Source organism: Cydia splendana, chromosome 6 (assembly GCF_910591565.1).
Source record: "Cydia splendana chromosome 6, ilCydSple1.2, whole genome shotgun sequence".
Taxonomy (NCBI): Eukaryota; Metazoa; Arthropoda; class Insecta; order Lepidoptera; family Tortricidae; genus Cydia; species Cydia splendana.
The window spans coordinates 8,574,258-8,596,411 of record NC_085965.1 but is presented as its reverse complement, the minus strand read 5'-3'; the positions used below and the strand labels follow the sequence as shown (position 1 = coordinate 8,596,411).

General features: G+C 36.8%; 1 protein-coding gene across 1 annotated transcript in view; it reads left to right on the top strand.

The window, feature by feature from the left end:
• LOC134791284 (guanylate cyclase 32E) overlaps positions 1-22,154 on the top strand; it is a 107,340-nt gene that overhangs the window by 43,264 nt on the left and 41,922 nt on the right. Inside the window, exons 9-12 of the mRNA XM_063762279.1 lie at positions 591-728; positions 2,865-3,023; positions 4,561-4,699; positions 11,830-12,021. Coding sequence (XP_063618349.1) covers positions 591-728; positions 2,865-3,023; positions 4,561-4,699; positions 11,830-12,021 — 628 coding nt within the window. The remainder of the gene's footprint in view (positions 1-590; positions 729-2,864; positions 3,024-4,560; positions 4,700-11,829; positions 12,022-22,154) is intronic.

Here is a 22,154-nt window from a genome sequence, read left to right as displayed (position 1 = left end):
TACTTTGCCTCACATGTGAATAAAATGCAACTTTGCTATCAGTTTTTGAAGTGCAAAGTAGGCCATTCCGAGCTGGTGTGGTGAAAAAACCTTTACATACATACATATGTACTTACATACATATAATCATGTCTACTTCCCGGAGGGGTAGGCAGAGCCCACGGATTTGGTATGATCCTGACATACCTCTTTACTTTCATAACATTCCTCATATACGCTCGCCGGTTTAGGGTGCTCGTGACCTGGCCATTCTTCAAGAAAATATAAACCTTTATAATAACAATGTGGCACAAAACCTGTGATTAAACACTATTGATTTTAATAGCTAGGCTATTTTACCATCGAGCCTAATCGGCGACAAAAATATTGTGCAGAATTTGGTGAATTTGATATATAAGTAGACCATATATTTTAACCAACTTTGAAAGAGGATTTTTTTAACGAAAAAACACTAAGTAACACCATTCATTTTAAGGAGAAGTTTCGATATGAACAGCAACGTCATCTTAAAGTTTCATAAATATTTTGTTTGTTCAGAGTATTATCAATAAATTATGTCATGTCTGTATCTAATGAAAGTAACTTTACAGACGTTAGTCCCACAAGACACCGAAGCGAGACGAGCGCACACGACCATTGCGATGTACAGAAGCAACATAGTGGCTGTCAAAAGGCTCCAGAAGAAGAGTATCGACGTCACTAGAGCTATTAAGAAGGAGTTGAAACAGGTAAGCTATTATATTATATACCTTTAGACGTTGACATATATCTAAGGACGGGCCTAATGGGCACTAAGAATGGGGCAGGTACAGCGGTGTGCTGCACATGAATTCGAGCCAATCGTGCAGTCTAACGCCACAACGCGATTAGTTGATGAGTTCGCATCACGCGTGCAAATTGGTCGCAACTAGTTGCGTTAGACTTCACGATTGGCTTGAATTCGTGAATGACACCGCTGAACTAGCACTATTCTTAGTACCGGTAAGGCCCGTCCTTAGATATATGTCAATGATTATAAACCTTTAGGGTATAGAGTTTGATTCCTTTTATTTGCCTATATTATCGTGAAAAATCGGAATAAGTTGAAACGACTTAACTGAGGAAACTCGTTTCAACTAGTAAATCGTTAATTACTGACTCTATTCACCTATAAACAGATTTCATTTTAGTATAAGGTGGCCAGTTATTAAACAGTGTCCAGTAATTGACGATTTACCGTAGTTATTTGTTTTACAAAGCCTAGAACACTTAGCCTTCATTGTTTTCATTGTTTAGCGAGACGTAACTTTGGGCACACAAAGGACTCAATTATATTGTGAATAAAGTCCATAACGATTTGTACATTTTGGACTATTGTGCCTATTGTTCACGTTCACGTGAGTGTTTATTTAAGAGCACTTGAAATGATTAGAAACGAGATAATAGTAAGTATAATTCTATCATAAAATTCTATTTTTGTCATCCACGTGTACAAAAGTTGGAAAAGAACAAGTATAAAGTTTATAAGCAATTCTTAGATTGCTTATAAACTCTATACGAGAAGTGATTTGGGTCTACTTGTTGGGGATACTTATTTATTAGGTATCTTGCCAAAAGTTCAGGATGGACATACCATAGCCCTATATCATGAATAACGGCTCGATTCGGAAAATGAATTAGATTTCTACTAGACTTCAACAAGTTACGATACGGATAATTTAAAGATATTTGTAAGATAGATATGTCAAATTTTACGTTTCCGCGATTCTGGAGGTCCTCTTGAACGATTTCGACAAGTTATGACTTAGATATCCAAGTCACATCTAGTCGATATCTAATGTAGATCTCGTTGATCTCTAAATCGTCTCAAGATCTTGTGATTATCTCGAAATCCGAATAGGCCTGTAAACCTTACGGAAATCGTCACTCGAATCAATGTGTGTGTGCGTTCTGTATAAAATATTACTTTTATTCTGTGAATAAATTGGTAGTGGTTCCTTTGTTAGTTTTATAAAATGCATAATGTTACCTACAGTTTATATTAATTCTATATCAACTTGTAACACCTAATTGGCATGGCAGGTTGCTATTAATCGAAAGCACTTTTGTTATTGTTTGCCATTTTGTAACTTACCTATCATGAATGTGTATGTTTGACAACAATGGTTTTCATCCTAAAAAGATTTCATATCCACGACGAGTAGTTTATTTATTCTTGTTAGTTCCTAACATGAAAATTTGTGTAACATATAAAAGCTAGCTAGCATAATATAAAATGTACCTATATCAAGGTACACACATTATTCCCTAGGTAAATATTTCCTTAGGGAGATAGGGCTTAAAATATGTATAAAAATCGTTCAAAGCTAGTTTGTGGCTGACATTCGATTTTCTACCTTATCACGAACAAAATAAAGTCAATATTTAAATCTTTATGATTAATAATAACAAGGTACAACATATATTAAATATTTTCCTCGAAGAGAAACTAATGATAAAACGATTATAAGTAAGAGATTATTTTTCCTTTTTCAATCTTTATGTGATATATATTATACGCATAATCTAAAAGGACTTAGATGTTGATGTTGGTGTTTTTTAGATGATATCCACCTTAGTGGATTCTACCAAACCATTTCTCCTTCCTGCGCCAACTTTAAGTCTCGTTAAAGTCCTTATAAATCCTAATACCTGATTTTATCACGCTATCAATTTTCACCTTACAATGACAATTCACCGTACATTGCTGGTCAAATAAGTAAACATTGACTCTACTCAGGAAATTGTCAGTGACTCAGGAAATTGTCAAGTTGGTGAAACAGACACTTGTTAGTAAGTTTTAGATATAACTTTCTCCAAAAATCTAACCAAAATATTTTCTCCAGATTCGCGAACTTCGTCACGAAAACATCAACGCGTTCGTGGGTGTTTGCGTGGAAGCTGGCTCCACATGCGTCGTGTCGGCTTACTGCTCGCGCGGGTCTCTGGCCAGGGTGCTGGCTGACCGCGACCTGCACCTGGATGACATGTTCGTGGCCAGCCTGGTTAGTTGTGACTACTGTCATTTAGGATGGCATCGGTGTCTGCGTGGAAGCCTGCTCCACGTGCATCGTGTCGGCTTACTGCACCCGCGGCTCGCTGGCCAGCGTGCTAGCTGACCGCGACCTGCACTTGGACAATATGTTCGTGGCCAGCCTGGTTAGTTCTCACTCCTTAATTAAATCACCGGGTGATGGAAGGATCCGCTTATTCTGCTGGTTGATTGTCATTTAACATTGCCTGAAAAAAAAACTGAAATACGAAAGAGGTCCCGGGTTCGAATCCTATAGTTCGTTTTTTTTAGCATTAGAAAGAACTTGAAAGAAGGTAAGCGATCTTGACATGTCTTTTAATTGAAAAACGCTTTTTAAAAATCAGCAACTATTACTTATGAAAGCAGAAGAATATAAATGATGTATTAGATTCGTAATTGTTACATATTTGCCGTAACTTATTTTTAATATGTGTTTTTCCATTAAAAGACACATCAAGATTGTTTACCTTATTTCTAATGCTAAAAAAAACGAACTATAGGAAGGATACCTATATATTATTTCTGTGCCTCCAGTGTAAAAGGGTTAAACTCAAAAAATGAAATTTTTCAGTATGGCCGAAAAACGTTTCAAACCGTGTTTTCTCTGCATTCTTTCTAAAAAAATAAGTTTTTGTTTTTGTTTACATAGTTTAAGTGATGAGTTATAACTTGTCATTTAAATTAACCTGATTTATGTGTAAGTAACAGAAATATTGGCTTAAAAAAAACTTATATCCCTTTTCACAAAAATAATGAATGTGTGAAAAGGTTAAACTGCACTTTCTCTAGTGTTACTAAAATCATTTTGAACTTTTGTATTGTGTAAAGAAACCATTTTGGGAACTAAATATTGCATTTTTTAAGAATGATGGTAAAAAAACAAACCAGAAAGAATAATATCAATGTAATTAAAGAGTGTCTTAATATCTTTAATTTCTCTGCTGAAATTTCTAATGGTTCAGTACAACAGGGCAGTTGTACTTGTTGGTTTTTCTTCCCCATCTTTGTTTTTTTTATTTGTTCCCCAATTATTTCATAATCAGTCTTCCAGATGTCTTTTCTTTTACAGGACTTTCTTTTTGATATTCGAATTCGCTCACCTCAATAAACAACAACTTTTCCTTTTTTTCGTTTACCTACCTTTCTCGCAGTGACTTCAGTTTTCCCTAGCACACTGAAATTATAAAAGCTGGCCTGCGTCATAATTACACGAGCGGGACTCTCGGGAGCCCGACCCCTCTTCTGCACCCCGCGCATTCTATAAACGAGATAATATAAAAATAATTCGTTTTGAACATAATGGTTAAGATTTTTGGCAAACTTTAACCCTTTTGCACAATCGATATCTCAGCAACTAGAAGTCGTAAGGCCGTGGGTGTCAGCACAAAATTTGTAGTTTTATGAAATAAACCTTTTACTGGCATAATTTGGGTCTGAGTTATGGGTGTTTTCTATGTATTTAAGTAATTCCTTGTATTTTCATGCACATTTTTTGCTGTTCGCACTAGGTGGCGGATCTGCTTCGGGGACTAACGTACCTGCACGATTCGGCGCTCGTCTCGCACGGGAACCTCACGAGCAGCAACTGCCTTGTGGACAGCCGATGGGTTCTGCAGATTGCCGACTACGGACTGCATAATCTCAAGTGTAAGTATGCTGACGGATAAATTGCGGGGCTGACATATCTGCACGATTCCGCGCTTGTGTACGGGAATCTTATGAGCAGCAATTTACTTCTGGTGACTGCGGGTGGGTGCTACAGACCGCCAACTAATGGATTACTTTTAGAATAAAAGATTACTGGTAGAATTATCGACAGAAGGAAGCATATTTTCCAAAGTATGTAATTCTATTTTAGTTTTTTCACGTCCGCCTACACGTCCGTGTAGAGTGTAGACATACTTACGGACGTGTAAGCGGACATGATCTGGTATAAAAAGAACTTAAGTGCTGTGAAAATCACTCGTGTTTTACATGACCTCTATTATAGGTACACCTACTCTTACGGACACACAATTGCTTATAATACGAGTACGTAATACGTGTATCCAATCCAGTTGGGTTGAGGTAAAACTCAAAGAAGTACAAAGTTTCAAACAACAACTTTTGCGTGAAATATATCCGAAAATCCGTAGATACCGAAACCGAGGAAGTAATGGTGCGCGTGTACGGGCTACTTATTTACAATTATTCATGCAATCATGTACCTTATCGTATGGAAATAGGGGATATATTTGACTGTGTCGACAATTCAGTTACCTACATAATTATGTATGCTCCGCCTGATAGCGGTAACGTCGCTTAGTAATGTGACAATGAACATTAAACAATGCCATGTTAAGTTTATTAACATAATTAACTGATGAGGAGCTTATGATTTAAGGATGTCACAAATAAACGTTAACAAAACAATCTAAAGGTCAATGGGCCCGTAAAAGAAAAAGCTGGTGTCGTGTCGTATCAAGAGCTTCACTTCTACCTATACTTGAGGTTATGATAAACGAGAGGGAGAAATGGAAAATACTCCACCGACAAGAGGATAACTCTTCAATTGAAGAAGAAGAAGAAGATTGCATCGCGGCGAGCGTGCTAGAGGCTGGAGCGTCTAGGTTGAATGATACTATAATTATAATTTCATAACGTTCACTTTCCGCCACAAAGTTTTAAATAACGAAAACAATGCAAAATCAAAGGAACTGAAGACGTTTGATGTTGTTAATTTTCTCCCTTAGGCGCGTAAAACAATAAAGATTATAATGATGGAAATATTGGTTATCGAATGAGCTCAATTGGTAGATAGGGTGAGGGTGATAGTGTGGAATGTACCAGAGCTGCCAGTTGAAATCTTCCCCAAAGCGGTAATTTATTCCATTCCTCTATTTCGAAAATGCTTAGACTGGCTTAGACTCTTGTCACTTTCACAAGAAATAAAATGTTATGTTTATTTAAGTTTTAACAGATCACCGATCTAGCCCTTCAATAACTTCAATGACACCAGCCCGATTAATCCAAGTCTGAAACTTCATATAAAAATGTATTTGGACTACAGGCGTACACAGACTTCATAAACATGACGATGATTTGATATTAATTTGAGTGCATCTCGCCCGCACTTATATGTTGGTGTGTTTGGAGCGGCGCACATTTTATGCGTTAACATTTTATTATTATTAATATCAGGTAGATATATTAAAATTGAATGCTATTTTTGATTTTTTTCAATATCTTAAAAAGTTATATTTAGATTTATTTTAGTCAAACAATGATTTCAACTGTGTTAACGTAATAAGAACTTATTATTCTTATTACGTTCATTACAGAAGACGGCATTTTAAATTTAATTAGAATATTGTTACAACCTCTTGAAAACGTTTAAAAGTTAAGTGTGGGAGGGCTTTGTAAGGGACTTAATCGACAGATAAGGCTGAAAAAAAAAAACGAAATTCAATGTTTATGGTGGGTCATATTTTGTATATTTAAAAACAAACTAGTATTTTTAACCGACTTCAATTTCATGGAAGGAGGAGGTTCTGTATTCGGTTGTGGCTATTTTTTTTTTTTTTTTTTCTATGTACGTTCACCGATTACTCCGACATCCGTAGTCCGATTTGAGTTATTCTTTTTTTGTTTGAAAGGAGCTACCTCCGAGTTGGTCCCATTTTAATTTGGTTCTGTTCTGATGATGGGATCCATGAGGAATTGAGGGAACTCCTCAATTTTTAAAGGCACATGCATGGTGTTTTGGGCGTTTTCTTAAGCAACTCGAGCATTTTCTCCCGAAAACCACCAATTTGATGAAGTAGACCTGATGATGATGATTATTTTGATGATAATGATGATGATTTCTTTAAATTTAAGTATGTTCAGCGATTACTCCGGCACCTGTGATCCGATTTGAGTAATTCTTTTTTTGTTTGGAAGAAGTTACCTCCAAGGTGTTTCCGTATTATTTTTGGTTCTGGTCTGATGATGGAATCCATGAGGAATTGAGGGAACTCCTCAATTTTTAAAGGCACGTGTTAAGTGGTTTCGGGGTTTTCTAAAGTAACTCGAGCAATTGCTTCCGAAAACCACCAATTTGATGTACTGCAACTGTAGCCTTACCACGAGTTTGACATTGACACATTCGCTAACGTCTTATGCATCTAAATGTAATTTTTTATGCATCTCGCTCACACTAAGGTTAGTACGAGCGAGATGCATAGGAAGTAAGTTACAAACATGCTAGCGAATATATCAATGTCAAACTCGTGGTAAGCTGGTAAGGCTACTGATCGTGGATTAGAGTTAGGAGTCAAGGGGTCAGGGATTAAGGGGTCGGGGAATGGCGGTTGAAGAGTTGCTGGTTCAGGATCGAGGGGTTCCTGGATCAGGGGTTGATGTGCTGTGAGGTTGAGTGATCGGGGGGCAGAGGGATTGGGTCAGTGGCAGGGCGGGCGGATGGATTTAGTTGACAGGAATTATAATTTCCTAGACGGACTCGAGAAAATTTCTGGTTCAGGGTCGAGGGGTTCCTGGATCAGGGGTTGATGCGCTGTGAGGTTGAGTGATCGGGGCGTTGAGGGATTGGGTCAGTGGCGGGGCGGAGGATTGATTTAGTGTAGTAGTGACAGGAATTATTTCCCAGACGGACTCGAGAAAATTCCTGATTACATATTTATTAAAGAAATAGGTAGGTACACGAATTTAGTGTTAAACATGATCTTGTTTTTCATTCATGCGTCGCGCTCTTAACAATGCGTTAAAACTAAAAATGGAAAAATAAAAACTTTTTACAAAAAAAAAGCAAACCGACTTCAAAAAGGATGAAATAAAATATTATCCTTTTTGAAGTCTATGCGTTACCAACTGATATGTTTGAAGTCGGTGCCAAGCCAAGTAGTAACAATACCAGTCAAAAATAATCAGCTTTATGGCTATAAATCCCATTAGAACTGTACTAATAACTATTACAAATGTGTAAGTAATTCTGTCTGCCTCTTTGTCGCCTTTTCATGGCTAAACAACTGAACCGCTTTAGGTGAAATTTGGCAAGAAGGTAAATTTCTTGAATTGTTTTATATTTTGAAATGTAGTCCTCTGGATAAGGGACGGGAAATTACTCAGTCCCAATCTCACACTTGCGTGCTATAGACTGTTGGAGCATTAGTAAGAAATGCTCTTTAAAAAATACGACGGAAAAAAAATGCATTGGATTTCCACTAATGTGCCGACAAACATGGTACAAACTGCGCCAAGAAGGTTTGATCGTGTGTTCTGAGGTGTGTTCTTAGATACAATCTACGTCAAAGATATGTTTACACTTTTGCACCTTACTCCTTTGTAATAAGGCGAAAAGTGTAAACATATTTTTAACGTCGACTGTACCTACAGAAAGTACGTTCATTGTCGTCGTGTAAGGCAATCCAACGTAGGTACATCCTTATCGAATCGCACTAAAATCATGGTATGCTTCAAAATTTGACTTGGCACCGACTTCAAACATATCAGTTGGTAACGCATAGACTTCAAAAAGGATAATATTTTATTTCATCCTTTTTGAAGTCGGTTTGCTTTTTTTTTGTAAAAAGTTTTTATATACAATCGTGTTATAATAAAGAGCTTTTCAGTCGAGTACCGTGTTTAGACAACGAAGCTTGCTGAGTTGTCTAAGTAAGGTACGAGATTGAAAAGCTTGATTATATCACTATTGTAAACAATACTTTTTCTACGCGTCAACAAAAATAATACTTTAAACTAGTAGAATCATTTAGGTAAACAAACCACAAGTATACAGCTAAGATACGCGAGCAGCCGCGATACCTTCATGTCCTTCATACTGGTATGCGACCCGGCCGCCGCGACCCGCGCCCCACGGCGGGTTGGTCAACGACACCTTCTCGTAACTCACGAGGCCTTGGTACTTGCTCCGCGCTAAATTCAATTTTTAGACAGTTTTTTCTTGATTTTGGCCACCGTAGCCTATGGAGACTAACATTCGTAGTGGATGTTGCTATATTAAGGGTGTCACATGCGCGTTTCTGACTTATGAACCAATTGTTTCTACTATACAACCTAAAATAAATAATTAAATTGAGCTATGGTTTTGTTTCGTTCTCTTGATCGCGGCGAGCTGTGATTGGTCAATTTCATTATAGTTGACTAAACTGTATCGAAATGAATATTATAGTTGAGTTGGGAGCCCACACATTAAAAATACCCAATTGTAGTTTGGTATAAGAAATCTTAATTCAAGAATTATAGTCGACGAGTAGAAAAATCATATTTTCATGTGGCATAAAATCGAATTACATAAATAATCAAGTAGGTACCGTAAAACCATCCAACTATAGTCCTAAATCTCCTAACCAACTCCTAAAGAACTACCATCGCCCAAAATTAACTTTTCACAAAATATTAAGCATTCTTAGATAACTTCCACATTTCGAAGGAGGTATTAATTATCAAATGCTTTTCTCGAAGACATATATTTTACACTTTGAAAATACGAGGTATTTTGTATGGTCACAATCTTTAATTTAATGAAGCACTTAGGGCTTAAGGTGTTTGTTCAATATTTGCGCTACAAAACGTTTAAAAGCAGTAGGTAAGTACCCTTAATGCCTCTAATCTCAACAATTAAGGCCAGTCACTGTACAAACAGCAACACTCCTAACTGTACATCGGTGGACCTTATTACAAAAGGCAATAAGGTCCACCGATGTACACTGTACAGTTAAACAGTGTGGGCGCTGGTACTGTTTGGTTAGAATGTTCGATTGATATAATACCTTTTCAGGAATCGGCTCTAGCGTTCATTACTTTACGAATAACGGAATCACACTGTAAATTAATTTGAAAGGAAGCAATTAAGTTTAAAGCAACTTTATAACCTTGTTAAACAACATTAAATGCCTCAATTCTCGGGTCGTGTCGATCTCTTGATGAACTCAACTGTAGGTACCGTTAAAATATCAACCATAAGGTTATCTGCTTAAGATATACTATTATTTGAGAAAAAGAAAGTGAAAGGGGCTTCCAACGTTTGATAGCAGATGATAGATGTCTTTTAAACGATTTCTGGTAATTTATGAGCTTGAACTTTTATTTTATGACCTTGAACCTTCGTTTTCTTGCTCATATGCGATATCGGGTCGGTTACACCAAACTGTTCGTATCGTTAAAGAGTTCGCAATTTTTTTATATATGGAAAGTTTCATAGTAAAGCGCCGGGGCGCGCCGGCTGACGTTGATCATGTCTGTCAAATGTGGTTGGTGCAACTGGCCCATAATATTAAATAGTATTGTAGGTATTCGAATTTAGAACAGCCGACTGTGAATGTACTTAGGTACTTCTCTAAGGGCCACTTGCACCATCCTACTAACCCGGGGTTAATCGGTTAAACCTGGAGTTATCATGGTTACCAGTATAATTTGACACTGGGTTGACGGTTTAACCGGTCAAGCCCGGGTTAGTGGGACTGGGATGGTGCAAGTGGTGCTAAGTAAAGCAGGCCACTGACGAGCCTTCCAAATGGATGCCGTTACAATGGATTCATCCAAATGGACGGCATCCTAATATTAAACATTGTACGTTTTTGACATTCATGGACCGATTTTGGATTGTAGCCACGCTGTTTGGACTGTTGGAAGGCTCGTCAGTGGCCACCTTAACTTTTTCAGGAGAACATACTTATAGTATTTTTCATCACACTTGCTCGAAAAAGATCTTATTTCATGCAGGTGTACTGAAGGACAAAGGCCTATATTGTTCCCGCTGGAGTTATAGATTCTGAAAAAAAAGCTATAACTCACGAGTGAGTTATGGCTTTTTTTTTAATAATGTCACTAATTTATACGAAAAAAGTAGTTTTAAATGAGTTTTACATTGAAAATACTGACGTTTATAAATTATTTTTTATGTGTATGTTTAAAAATATTTAATATGATTAATTTAATAGCCGTTTAAATTATTTTTTACACAATTTTCGATTATGGCTGAATCCGGGTGGGTCTGTGCCTTCGAATCCTAACCTGCCAAAACAAGACAATATGGCGGACGAATGTTTGAGATGTCCACGTATTTAAGAATTATTTCGCTTAAAATTTAGTTTTTTCTTCGCAAGTGTGATGAAAAACATTGTGTGTAACTCCGGGGGTAAGCATATTGTAAACTCGAGTCTTTAACTCCCTTTAGCCTGCGGCTGTCGGGAGTTATAGACCTCGTTTACAAAATCTCGCTTACCGTTGCACAATGTACTATTTCGCTTAGATTGGATACGTTGTTTTGTTTTGTTTTATGGTTATTAGTTGTATGCAGATAACAGCTGTCACCTTAACCAAGTTATGTCAACAATATTATAAAGATTAACATGACTATTGAATTGTATTTTACTAGGTAGGTAATTTACTTTTCTGTAACTAATTAACAAAATAGTGTATAAACGTCTTTTCATCACACTTGCTCAAAAAAATACTAGAAGTACTTACAAAAAATTACTACCAACATCTTGCGTGACAGCTACTCCATATAAAAATGAACTACTTATAATTGGAACCATGGTATAATAATATACTTCGCCTGGTACTCTCTTCCCGTCTTTTCTAGGTCACCTGACTGACACAAGCCTACGTCATCATGCGACAGCGCTATATGATAATATGCGATAGCGCTATACAAAGTGGCAATTTTATTGTGACGTAGGCTTGTGTCACTCTGGGAAGAGAAGACCATGTTTTATTAGACTATTGGAACCATCATTTGATGCGAGAGCTATAGTTAAATATTTCCCCAACAGATGGCTGCGCCGACGCGGAAGACGCACTGCGCATGGAACGGCGCATGCTCTGGCGCGCGCCCGAACTGCTCCGAGATCCGAACCCCCCCTCCCGCGGCTCGCAGAAGGGGGACGTGTACTCCTTCGGTATCATCCTGTATGAGATCCTGGGGAGGAACGGACCTTGGGGCGATACCAATCTGACTAATGCTGGTAAGATTTATTTCTACTTGTCGACTTTAGTTGTTTAATTCAACCACTAAAACCATACTTTCACTATAAACTACCGAGTAAACTATAATGAATTCTTTACGAAACACTTTAGTGTTCTATAATGAATTTGACCAATTACGCGACACCGCGGTCAAGAGGACAAAACCAAACGATAGAACAAAATACACCAACGACTCGTTGGTATAAAATACCTACTATTATGTCTGCACAAAACTGCCAGCCGTAAAGTAAAATGCCCATTTATTTTAGGCTCTATTTTTACATGCCATATACAAAAATGACAGTTCGTCTGGCCAACTTTATACCCAGTTAATTCTATCTTATGTTTTTACTATTTACTAATAAAATACCCGATCGGTTGAACAAATTGCAGCAATCAATCTGGGGGGCGATTTTTGAATTACGATCGCTCGATTTCGTCACTCGAAAATCGGTGGAAAACGGCGAAATGCTAATTTTTGAAATACGAGCGATAGAAAATGGGAATCTAGTGGTATTGACCACTCGTTTTTAATTCTATTATTTAGTAGAATTTAAATGCCTAGTAGTGAAGATATTAAGAAACGAAATACACGAAATTGAGCAGTCGAAATTCAAAAATCGGCCTCCTGATCTGCGATATAAAAACAACATATTTAAGCATAAATTTGATTTTCTTTTAACATAAATAATAGGTACCAGGATTCGTAGCTTCTAGTCGTTTCGTGTCGCTACCAAAAGATTTTACTCACGAATAATCACACGAACATCTCTCATTAAAATGAGTTTACTTTTTCTAAAACTGCGTCACATCCACTATTCAGATGAAATTTGAAATAAAGCCTGGAATTTCCATATTTATAACTCGAAATTAATTTCTATAGGTATTATATTGCTTAAAGTTCATTCCACATTCCACGTAAACAGGAACTACATAGCTTTGAAACTGTGTAGAATCCAGTTGTTCATTCAGATTACTAATATTGCTAGAAATGCGCATGGAAATATGCCTGACAGACTTGTACAACACATTTCTACGTCAGAATGCCCTAGGCGGCTTTTTTTAACAAGTCTAAATATTATGATTTTCACCACACCAGCTCGGAAAGGCTTACTCTGCACTTCAAAAACTGATAGCAAAGTCGCATTTTATTCACATGTGAGGCAAAGTAATCAAATGCAAATTTTGAGTTGTTTTCTTATGTTTGCTGATGAATTGCTTTTAAATGATGATTTTGGATGATAAATATTTAATAACATTCATTTGGATGATTTCGGTTCGGTCCATGTGGTCTAATTCCCTAAATGTCCAGTCTGTCCGTTAGGTCTAATTCCCAAAATGTCTATTCTTCGAAGGTCTAATTACCCTAATGTCGAATATGTCCATTTTGTCCATTTCCCCTAGCGTCCAGTGTTTCGGATAGGTCTAATTCCACTTATGTGTCAGTGTCAATATGCTCGCCGACTTCTCTTAGCAAAAACATTGATATTTACGTTTGACATTTCTGTGACAATTAATACCTGTAATGATTACCAGTATTCAATATTAAAAATCGTAATTCTATATTCATCATCATCATTTCAGCCAAAAGACGCCCACTCCTGGACACAGGCATCCCCCAAGGTTGGGGGAAACTGCCATAGTCGCCACGCTTGGCAGGCTTTGGAACTCAAAATTAGGCCTTCGGGGGCAACTCGGCCCATACACGACTCAGCCCGCGGGCTGACACCTTTTATTTTGTCGGGGGATACTCGGCCCATTAATTTGCCATGGGGTCTTTCCAGATAGTAGTATACTTACTTAATATAAATCATATATACCTCGAGGTAGTAAAAGCGTAGCATATGACAGTGTTATGTTAGGGTTGGCGATTATGTTAAATCATTTACTTAATTTATGGTACATATGTTTTCAGTGGAACTAATTTATTTTAATGGCATAGGGAGAGAAAGAAAGCATTGGGACATTTTTTTGTTTTTAATTTGCCTATGCACCTCTATATTTTTACACTCGACTATTACCAGACTACAATATCCTTCAATATTTTTTAAATGGGCTGAGTCGACCCTATAGCGGTAGATAGTGGTCAACTGAGCCCACGGGCTGAGTCGTGTGCGGGTTGAGTCGCCCCCGAAGGGAAAATTAGGTGGCACTCTAAGCAAAAGTAAATGGTGTTTTAGAGGACCGGACTGTAGGGGAATTGACGATGAGGGAATAGACATTCGGGGAAAATAGACATTCAGGGAATAGACATTCAAGGGAATGGACTTTCAGGGAACAGACATTCGGGGAATAGACAATAAGTGAATTAGACCACATGGACCGCTCCGAACTGTCGGCTGCACTCCTCAAACCGACGAACATGTTCAGCGACTTTAAAAAAATAACTTGTGTTTTTATTTTTAGTACAGTTTAATAGTGCGACACAATATATTTCTAAGACAGTGCCAAACATCTAAAATTATAAATAAAATCAAAGTAAGTAATTGTTATAGATCTTTGCCTAGAAGGGAGAATTAAAAAAAATCGGGCAAGTGCGAGTCGGACTCGCGCACGAAGGGTTCCGCACCATATAAAAAAAAAAAACAAAAAAAAAGCAAAAAAAAAAACGGTCACCCATCCAAGTACTGACCACTCCCGACCTTGCTTAACTTTGGTCAAAAAACACGTTTGTTGTATGGGAGCCCCATTTAAATCTTTATTTTATTCTGTTTTTAGTATTTGTTGTTATAGCGGCAACAGAAATACATCATCTGTGAAAATTTCAACTGTCTAGCTATCACGGTTCGTGAGATACAGCCTGGTGACAGACAGACGGACGGACGGACGGACGGACGGACGGATGGACGGACGGACGGACGGACGGACAGCGAAGTCTTAGTAATAGGGTCCCGTTTTACCCTTTGGGTACGGAACCCTAAAAATGCTGTTCCTAAGAACACTGCGCCAGGGCCCCGCGCTCGCTCGGTTGATTTCGATCTCACTGGCAGTCATTTAATTTACAAATAAGAGCGCTGCGGTGGAAAAAAAATATTCTAAGATGCAATGTATTGCGAATTTTATGTTTACAGCACGTTTAAAGCTTGACAAGCTACGTCAATAACAATGATGATAGCGTACAAGTCTAAATACTTCATAATTAAAATTTGTTAAACTAAAGTTTTATCGTTTGAGGAGTAATATATATGTTAATTTAATTATTTGCTCGTGTTACACGCCCTTCCGGTAATCGGTAACCTTCGGTATCACTGACTTACCTTTCTTTTATTATGTTAATACATTGTTTGCCACAAAAGGAATCGCAACCACGCAATTTTGATCCTGGCAAAATTCCAAGCCAATACTGAGGAGATACTTTGCCGAAACGATCTTATTGTCTCCACTCGTTCTGTTGTGTGGTTTGCTGAATGCTACATAAACTGTAATGATGTCATTTCATACATGTATGACATCTATTTCAACTAACGTAGATAGGCCTGGGATCGAGCCCTAGAGCCTAGAGTTAGACCAAGAAATTCTGCAACGATTTTGATAGTGTAGAGCAAGTGTTATTTTAATCTTCAAACTTCTATGAAATTACGACGTGTAAATAACGCTTGCACTGCGTGTGCTATCAAAATCATTGCAGACTTGTCTTGGTCTAACTATAGTGGTTTTGGCGTCTGCCACCAATTTACAACTGGGTCCATCCCAGCTCTGGAGTGTCGCCATTTCTCTTGTAATATCTGGGAGACCGAGCTTTGCTCGGAAAACACATAAAAACTCAGAAATGCGCGTTTTCTAGAGATAAGGCCTAGCTAGATCGATTTTTCGCCCCCGAAAACCCCCATATAGCAAATTTCATCGAAATCGTTAGGTAAGGTTAGTTTAAAGATAATAAGATTATGACAACTACTTATTTCATGATTTTTCATATCTCATGCTCTGAAAGTGGGTCGTTGTTGTTCTAAAAGGTGCGCAGAAAGTGATACGTTTATGCTCTAGCGCAGAAAAGTGGTGTACTCCTCTGCGTCCCCGTCCCACGAACAACTGGGTGGAAACAAAATGGAAAAATAGTATCTTTATTTCCTCGCCTGGAACAATTGGCAATTGTTAAATTTTACTAATCCCACGTTGATCCTTTTTTTATAAAAAAATGATGTAGGTAAATTGTTAAAAACAAATTATTCTTGATTTAATTCGTTGAATTCTATTTACTCGATTTCATAAGGCGGGAACCAAAAGGAATACACCAAAAATATTTTTTAAACCTTACACTTGCGTAAATGAGCAAAGGCAGAATCTTATACAGCCACAGTTAAACGTTTGTACGATATTAAATTGGTTTTTAAAGTTATTTAGCACTATATTCATGAAAATAAAATAAAATGCAAGATAAGAATTTCTTATATTATTAATTAAATTGTTACTTAATATTTAAAATACTTTTATTATGTTATTACGTGGTGCAGCGCACCAAGGTCGCGGTGCGGCCCGGTAGTCTGTTGCGGCTTTTAGAACGAAAAAGTATAAAATTAAAAAGTAAGAGGCAATCCCGCTGATTTTCATACTATAATGAACAAATCAATTTAAAATGACTGCAGTTTGTTAAAAAATGTGTGTTTTCGTAAATATTGCAATCTAAATGATTTTCGCTAGGGGTTATTAATCTTCACACATGTAATGTCTCCGATTGCAAGTAAGTCCTAAGGAAAAAATCATGGCCGTAGGTCTATTAGGTACTTCAATTACTGATTTTGCGAAATTGCCCTGTCTTGTTTGGTTTCCTCGCATTCGATATGAAAAGTAGAGTGTTTAACTCTGGTGAAAGGCACCATTTCAACCCTTGGTTAACAATCTACTATTTGATATCTCATGCTCTGAAAGTGGGTCGTTGTTGTTCTAAAAGGTGCGCAGAAAGTGATACGTTTATGCTCTAGCGCAGAAAAGTGGTGTACTCCTCTACGTCCCCGTCCCACGAGCAACTGGGTCGAAACAAAATGGAAAAATAGTGTATTTATTTCCTAGCCTGCAACAATTGGTAATTGTTTAATTTTACTAAATCCCACGTTGATCCTTTTTTTTTATAAAAAATGATGTAAGTAAATTGTTAAAAACAAATTATTCTTGATTTCTTTCGTTGAATTCTATTTACTCGATTTCGTAAGGCGGGAACCAAAAGGAATACACCAAAAATATATTTTTAAACCTTACACTTGCGTAAATGAGCAAAGGCAGAATCTTATACAGCCACAGTTAAACGTTTGTACCATATTAAATTGGTTTTTAAAGTTATTTTGCACTATATTCATGAAAATAAAATAAAATACAAGATAAAAATTTCTTATATTATTAATTAAATTGTTAATTAATATTTAAAATACTTTTATTATGTTATTACGTGGTGCGGCGCACCGAGGTCGTGGTGCGGTCCGGTAGTCTGTTGCGGCTTTTAGAACGAAAAAGTATAAAACTAAAAAAAGTAAGAGGCAATCCCGCTGATTTTTATACTATAATGAACAAATAATTTTAACATTACTGCAGTTTGTTAAAAAATGTGTGTATGTAAAGTCTCCGATTGCAAGTAAGTCCTAAGGAAAAAAATCATGGTCGTAGGTCTATTAGGTACTTCAATTAGGTACTGATTTTGCGAAATTGCCTTGTCTTGTTTGGTTTCCTCGCATTCGATATGAAAAGTAGAGTGTTTAACTCGGGTGAAAGGCACCATTTCCATCTCGGACTATTGGCGCTCTCACTGCGTTCGAGCGCCAAACTACCTCGACAGACATGGGTGCCTTTCAACCCTTGGTTAACAATCTACTATATACAGCAGTCTCACAAATTAATAAACAAAAATCGGAATAAAATTGTCAATAGGTAATGGTTGAATACTACGTATTTTGCAAAAACATGAAAAACGTTTTTGATTGTGTATCCATCGCAGCGGTAAGCTTTCTGTGTATTCTTTATCAATGGTTCGTTGAACTACTACTTACTCTCGCTATTTGCTTTTATGTCAATCACCGAAAAGTCTAGACTGGCATTATTTAAATAGTAGGTACCTCGTCGTATATTTTTTTAAATATGTATTTTATAGTAGAATTTACACGTTAACTGAATTTCAGCACAGTGATAGTGTTTTTAGTCATATTACAGTACAAAGTACCTGCATAGTACAGTCCGTTAACTCTCAGAATGACCTTCGGATTTTAGAAAGATACATCGGGTATCGGCGGTAACACGCGAAGGTGATACTGCTGGCGGCCGATTTTTGAAATTCGAGCACTCGATTTCGTCACTCGAAAATCGGTGGAAAACAGCCAAATGCTTCATTTTGAAATACGAGCGATAGAAATTGGTAATCGAGTGATATTGACCACTCGATTTCAATTCTATTAGTAGAATTTAAATGCCGGGTACTGGAGATATTATTGAACGAACTACACGAAGTCGAGTGGTCGAAATTCAAAAATCGGCCCCCTGTTCTGCTTTCTTATTAACTCACAAAAAGTTTTAAACTTACCGCAAAAAGTTAAGGGTACCTATTGTCTCAATGTAAAATAAGCCCTATTTTAATGACATTATGCTTAATATTAGGTGGATGACTATATTGCGATATGACTTTTTGTCATAATCTAAATAAAATAGAATCAGAATTTGATATTCGTCCGGAGGTAATTTGAAAACAGAACGTCACACCGTCATTTACTTCTGGCGTAAATTATATAGAGTTGTAATACCAGTCACATATTTCAATTCATATTAAATTATACATTTTTATGGGCTACAAATATAATGACCACCAAAAAATACTTTGGTACCCTAAATAAAAAAATCATGCTTACCAAAAAAAATTACTGAACACCAAAAAAATAAGGCCTAAAAATACAAAAGTACCACCACTTTAATTACGACAGCACTTCAAATTGTATTCAAATACCAAATATATTGAATGATCACCAAAAATCATTAATGATCACCAAATCTTGAAGACCAAATTAATGCGATATTTTCACCTAAATAAACCACTATGATTACCAAAAAATGTATACTATATAAACTGATGCCAAAATTACTAGCCCCTCCCGCTCAACCCCCCGTAGCCCGCACCGCATACCTACCTAACCTAATCTACTTTTCTAGTAGCATTTCGTTATGCTACTAGAAAAGTAAGTTAAACTGCTATCAGTTACGTGGGTTAGGTTAGGTTAGCACTGCGACCCTTACAGAAACGAAATGGTACTAGAAAAGTAGGTTAGGTTAAGTTTCAACTGCTACCCATACAGATATGAAACGCTACTAGAAAAGTGAGTTAGGTTAGGTTTGAACTGCGACCCATACAGAAACAAAATGCTACTAGAAAAGTGGGTTAGGTTAGGTTTGAACTGCGACCCTTGCAGAAAAGAAATGCTACTAGAAAAGTGGGTTAGGTTAGGTTTGAACTGCGACCCTTACAGAAACAAAATGCTACTAGAAAAGTTGGTTAGGTTAGGTTAGAACTGCGACTGTTAAAATGCTACTAGAAAAAGGTGACGAAGTGGATTAATTAATTTAATAGGATAACGATATATTAAATGTTTGCACATTTTTAATTAAAATGTGGTTACAATTTTTGTGATGATTTACTATTTTTGCGTTTAGAATAATTATTTTGGAGCCATTTGCTTTAATAGGATAGCAAGAATTAAAAATTTGGTTATCATTTTACATTAAAATGGAGTTCTAATTTTGGTGGTCATTTACTATTTTTGGGTTTACAATGATTATTTTGGTGTCATTTTCTTTAATAGGATAGCAAGATGTAAACATTTGGTTATCATTTCACATTAAAATGGGGTTTGAAATTTGGTAATCATTGACTATTTTTGGGTTAATAATGATTAGTTTGGTGTCATTTCCTTTAAAAGGATAGTAAAATGTAATAAAATTGGTAATCATTTCACATTAAAATGGTGTTATAATTTTGGTGATCATTCATGATTTTAGGGTGGTAAAATAGATTTTTTTGGTATTAAATTTTACTAAATCTGGTGATCAGTTAAATAGCAGCCATTTTTATGTATGAAATTAAATATTTACCTACTAGTAATGGTGGTATTAACTACTCTATATAGTTTAAGGCTGAAAAGACGACTACACTCTTTGGGTGATAAATCAGTAAGACACTGTCATTTTGTATTTCGCGATTACGTCCGATTTTACCCGAAAAACGAAGGTCATTCTGAGAGTTAACGGACTGTAACTTAAATTTGCAAAATTTCCGTTCCGTTGAAGCGCGAAAAAATAACCTTTCTGCAGAGTAATTCTCTTGAACGTAGCCTAACAGCTGCTTTCAAAGGGATATACAGTGTGTAAGTCCCATGCGGGCAATAAATCAAACCAGATATAGAAATTTACCGTGTTTTCATGTTTTTGAAGTGCAAACTACTTTAGCGGTGCTGTGCACTTTTTGTGATGGTGAAAAAATGTTAAACTTGCGACAGCGTAAGACGTAAGACGCTTCGTAAGACGGACACGTGACCTGATCGAAAAACTGTTACATTACAAGTCATTGAGTTTTCACTTCTGCCGGCACTCCCGGAGTGCAACCCATTGTTTTTTATTTTTCATTATACTTATATATGAATAAATTTTTGAAAATATACCGAGCAGCAATGTCCTGGAAATATTATGAGACATAACATTACATGACAATACGTGATACGAGCTTTTTTTTAAAGCTCTCGTAACTTATGTGGTGTTTTAGGTACTTGTACATTGCAGGCCGAATTATTTTGTATGGTTAATATGTTCATTGTATTTTAATCAAAAGTTATCTCAATATACTTCTTAGGTCCTGTGCTAACCACCGTTTAAATGTTTGTCCGTATTTAATTTACACAATGTTACACGTATTTTCAACAGAATCGCCCTACAGGCACAGACGACAACACCAGTCAAGGTCATATTTCACGCCTCAACTAAAAAGTTTAGTCCCTGGTTTTTAACGTGCCTATGACAGCTGACACTCCGATATAATGAGGAGGCACACTGTAAGGTTAGGACATTAGGACAGATGTCGCCCCAGCAATCCGTCATTGTTTACGATTTGTGACAAGTGTATGGTTGCGATTTTTTTACTAATACTTGCGATTTATCAAGAAAAATGTATTCATTTATGACTGTACGGGAACTGCAAACCGAGCTTCGAAGGAGAATTGCTACAGTTGGTGGAAAAAAGGCTGATTTGATACAAAGATAATCACTTAATATGTTTGAGGTTATCTTGTGTATTTTACCGTTTATTCAAATTTTCGAAGGCTCACGCCGCTCACGTGCAGTTTTTCCTCTTATATTACAAGTGTTCGATCGAAAACAAAGCTTTGATGTATACCTGGATCACCTGGATGTACAAGAAGGCGTTTCATATACGTCCGCCCTACGACACATCAGATAGGTACACAAAGTCGTTATGCGTATGGAGTACAGCATGTGTGGCTAAGCCATTATGCCCTAAATTATGTACTACTTCATTAAAACTTAGTTTACCTGTGTATATACTCTTTCCAAAATATTTATCTTCCTTAAAATGCAGCCTATAAAAACGGTCTTTGTCATTTGCCTTAGTTTTTGATACTCGAAAGCTTTTTCTCACCGATTTATGCATATCGGGTCCTTGGGAAAAAAGGGAGATCCTATATTTCTACAATTTGTCGCACAATATTGGAGTATTTTGGAGAAAAAGGAGAATGTTTACAATTTATTTGAAAAAATGTATGTGATTTGGCAGTGACAGCAACTACATTATGGAGAAGACACCTGGCGTGATAAAATGTCAGTTTGCCACCTCATTGGTAAATTCAAAACGTAAAGTGCACCGAATGATAGCGGTCACAGGCATGATACCTAACAATCAAAAATCCTACTGGGTCTTAGAGGATAATACGGAGTAGCCATTAACAGACTCTGTCGAAAATAGGCGACCAATGGTCATACACATTGTATGGACTGACGTTTATCTGACATGGCTATTTTAACGTATATGTATACTGTAATACATTTGACGTGCCCCTCCCCACCCCCAGCAAAAATTGGCAGACTGTTTTGTACAGAAAATTACAGACAAGGCGTCTCCGTTTGGTTATATCCTCCAAGTACTGGGTAGTTCTAAGAA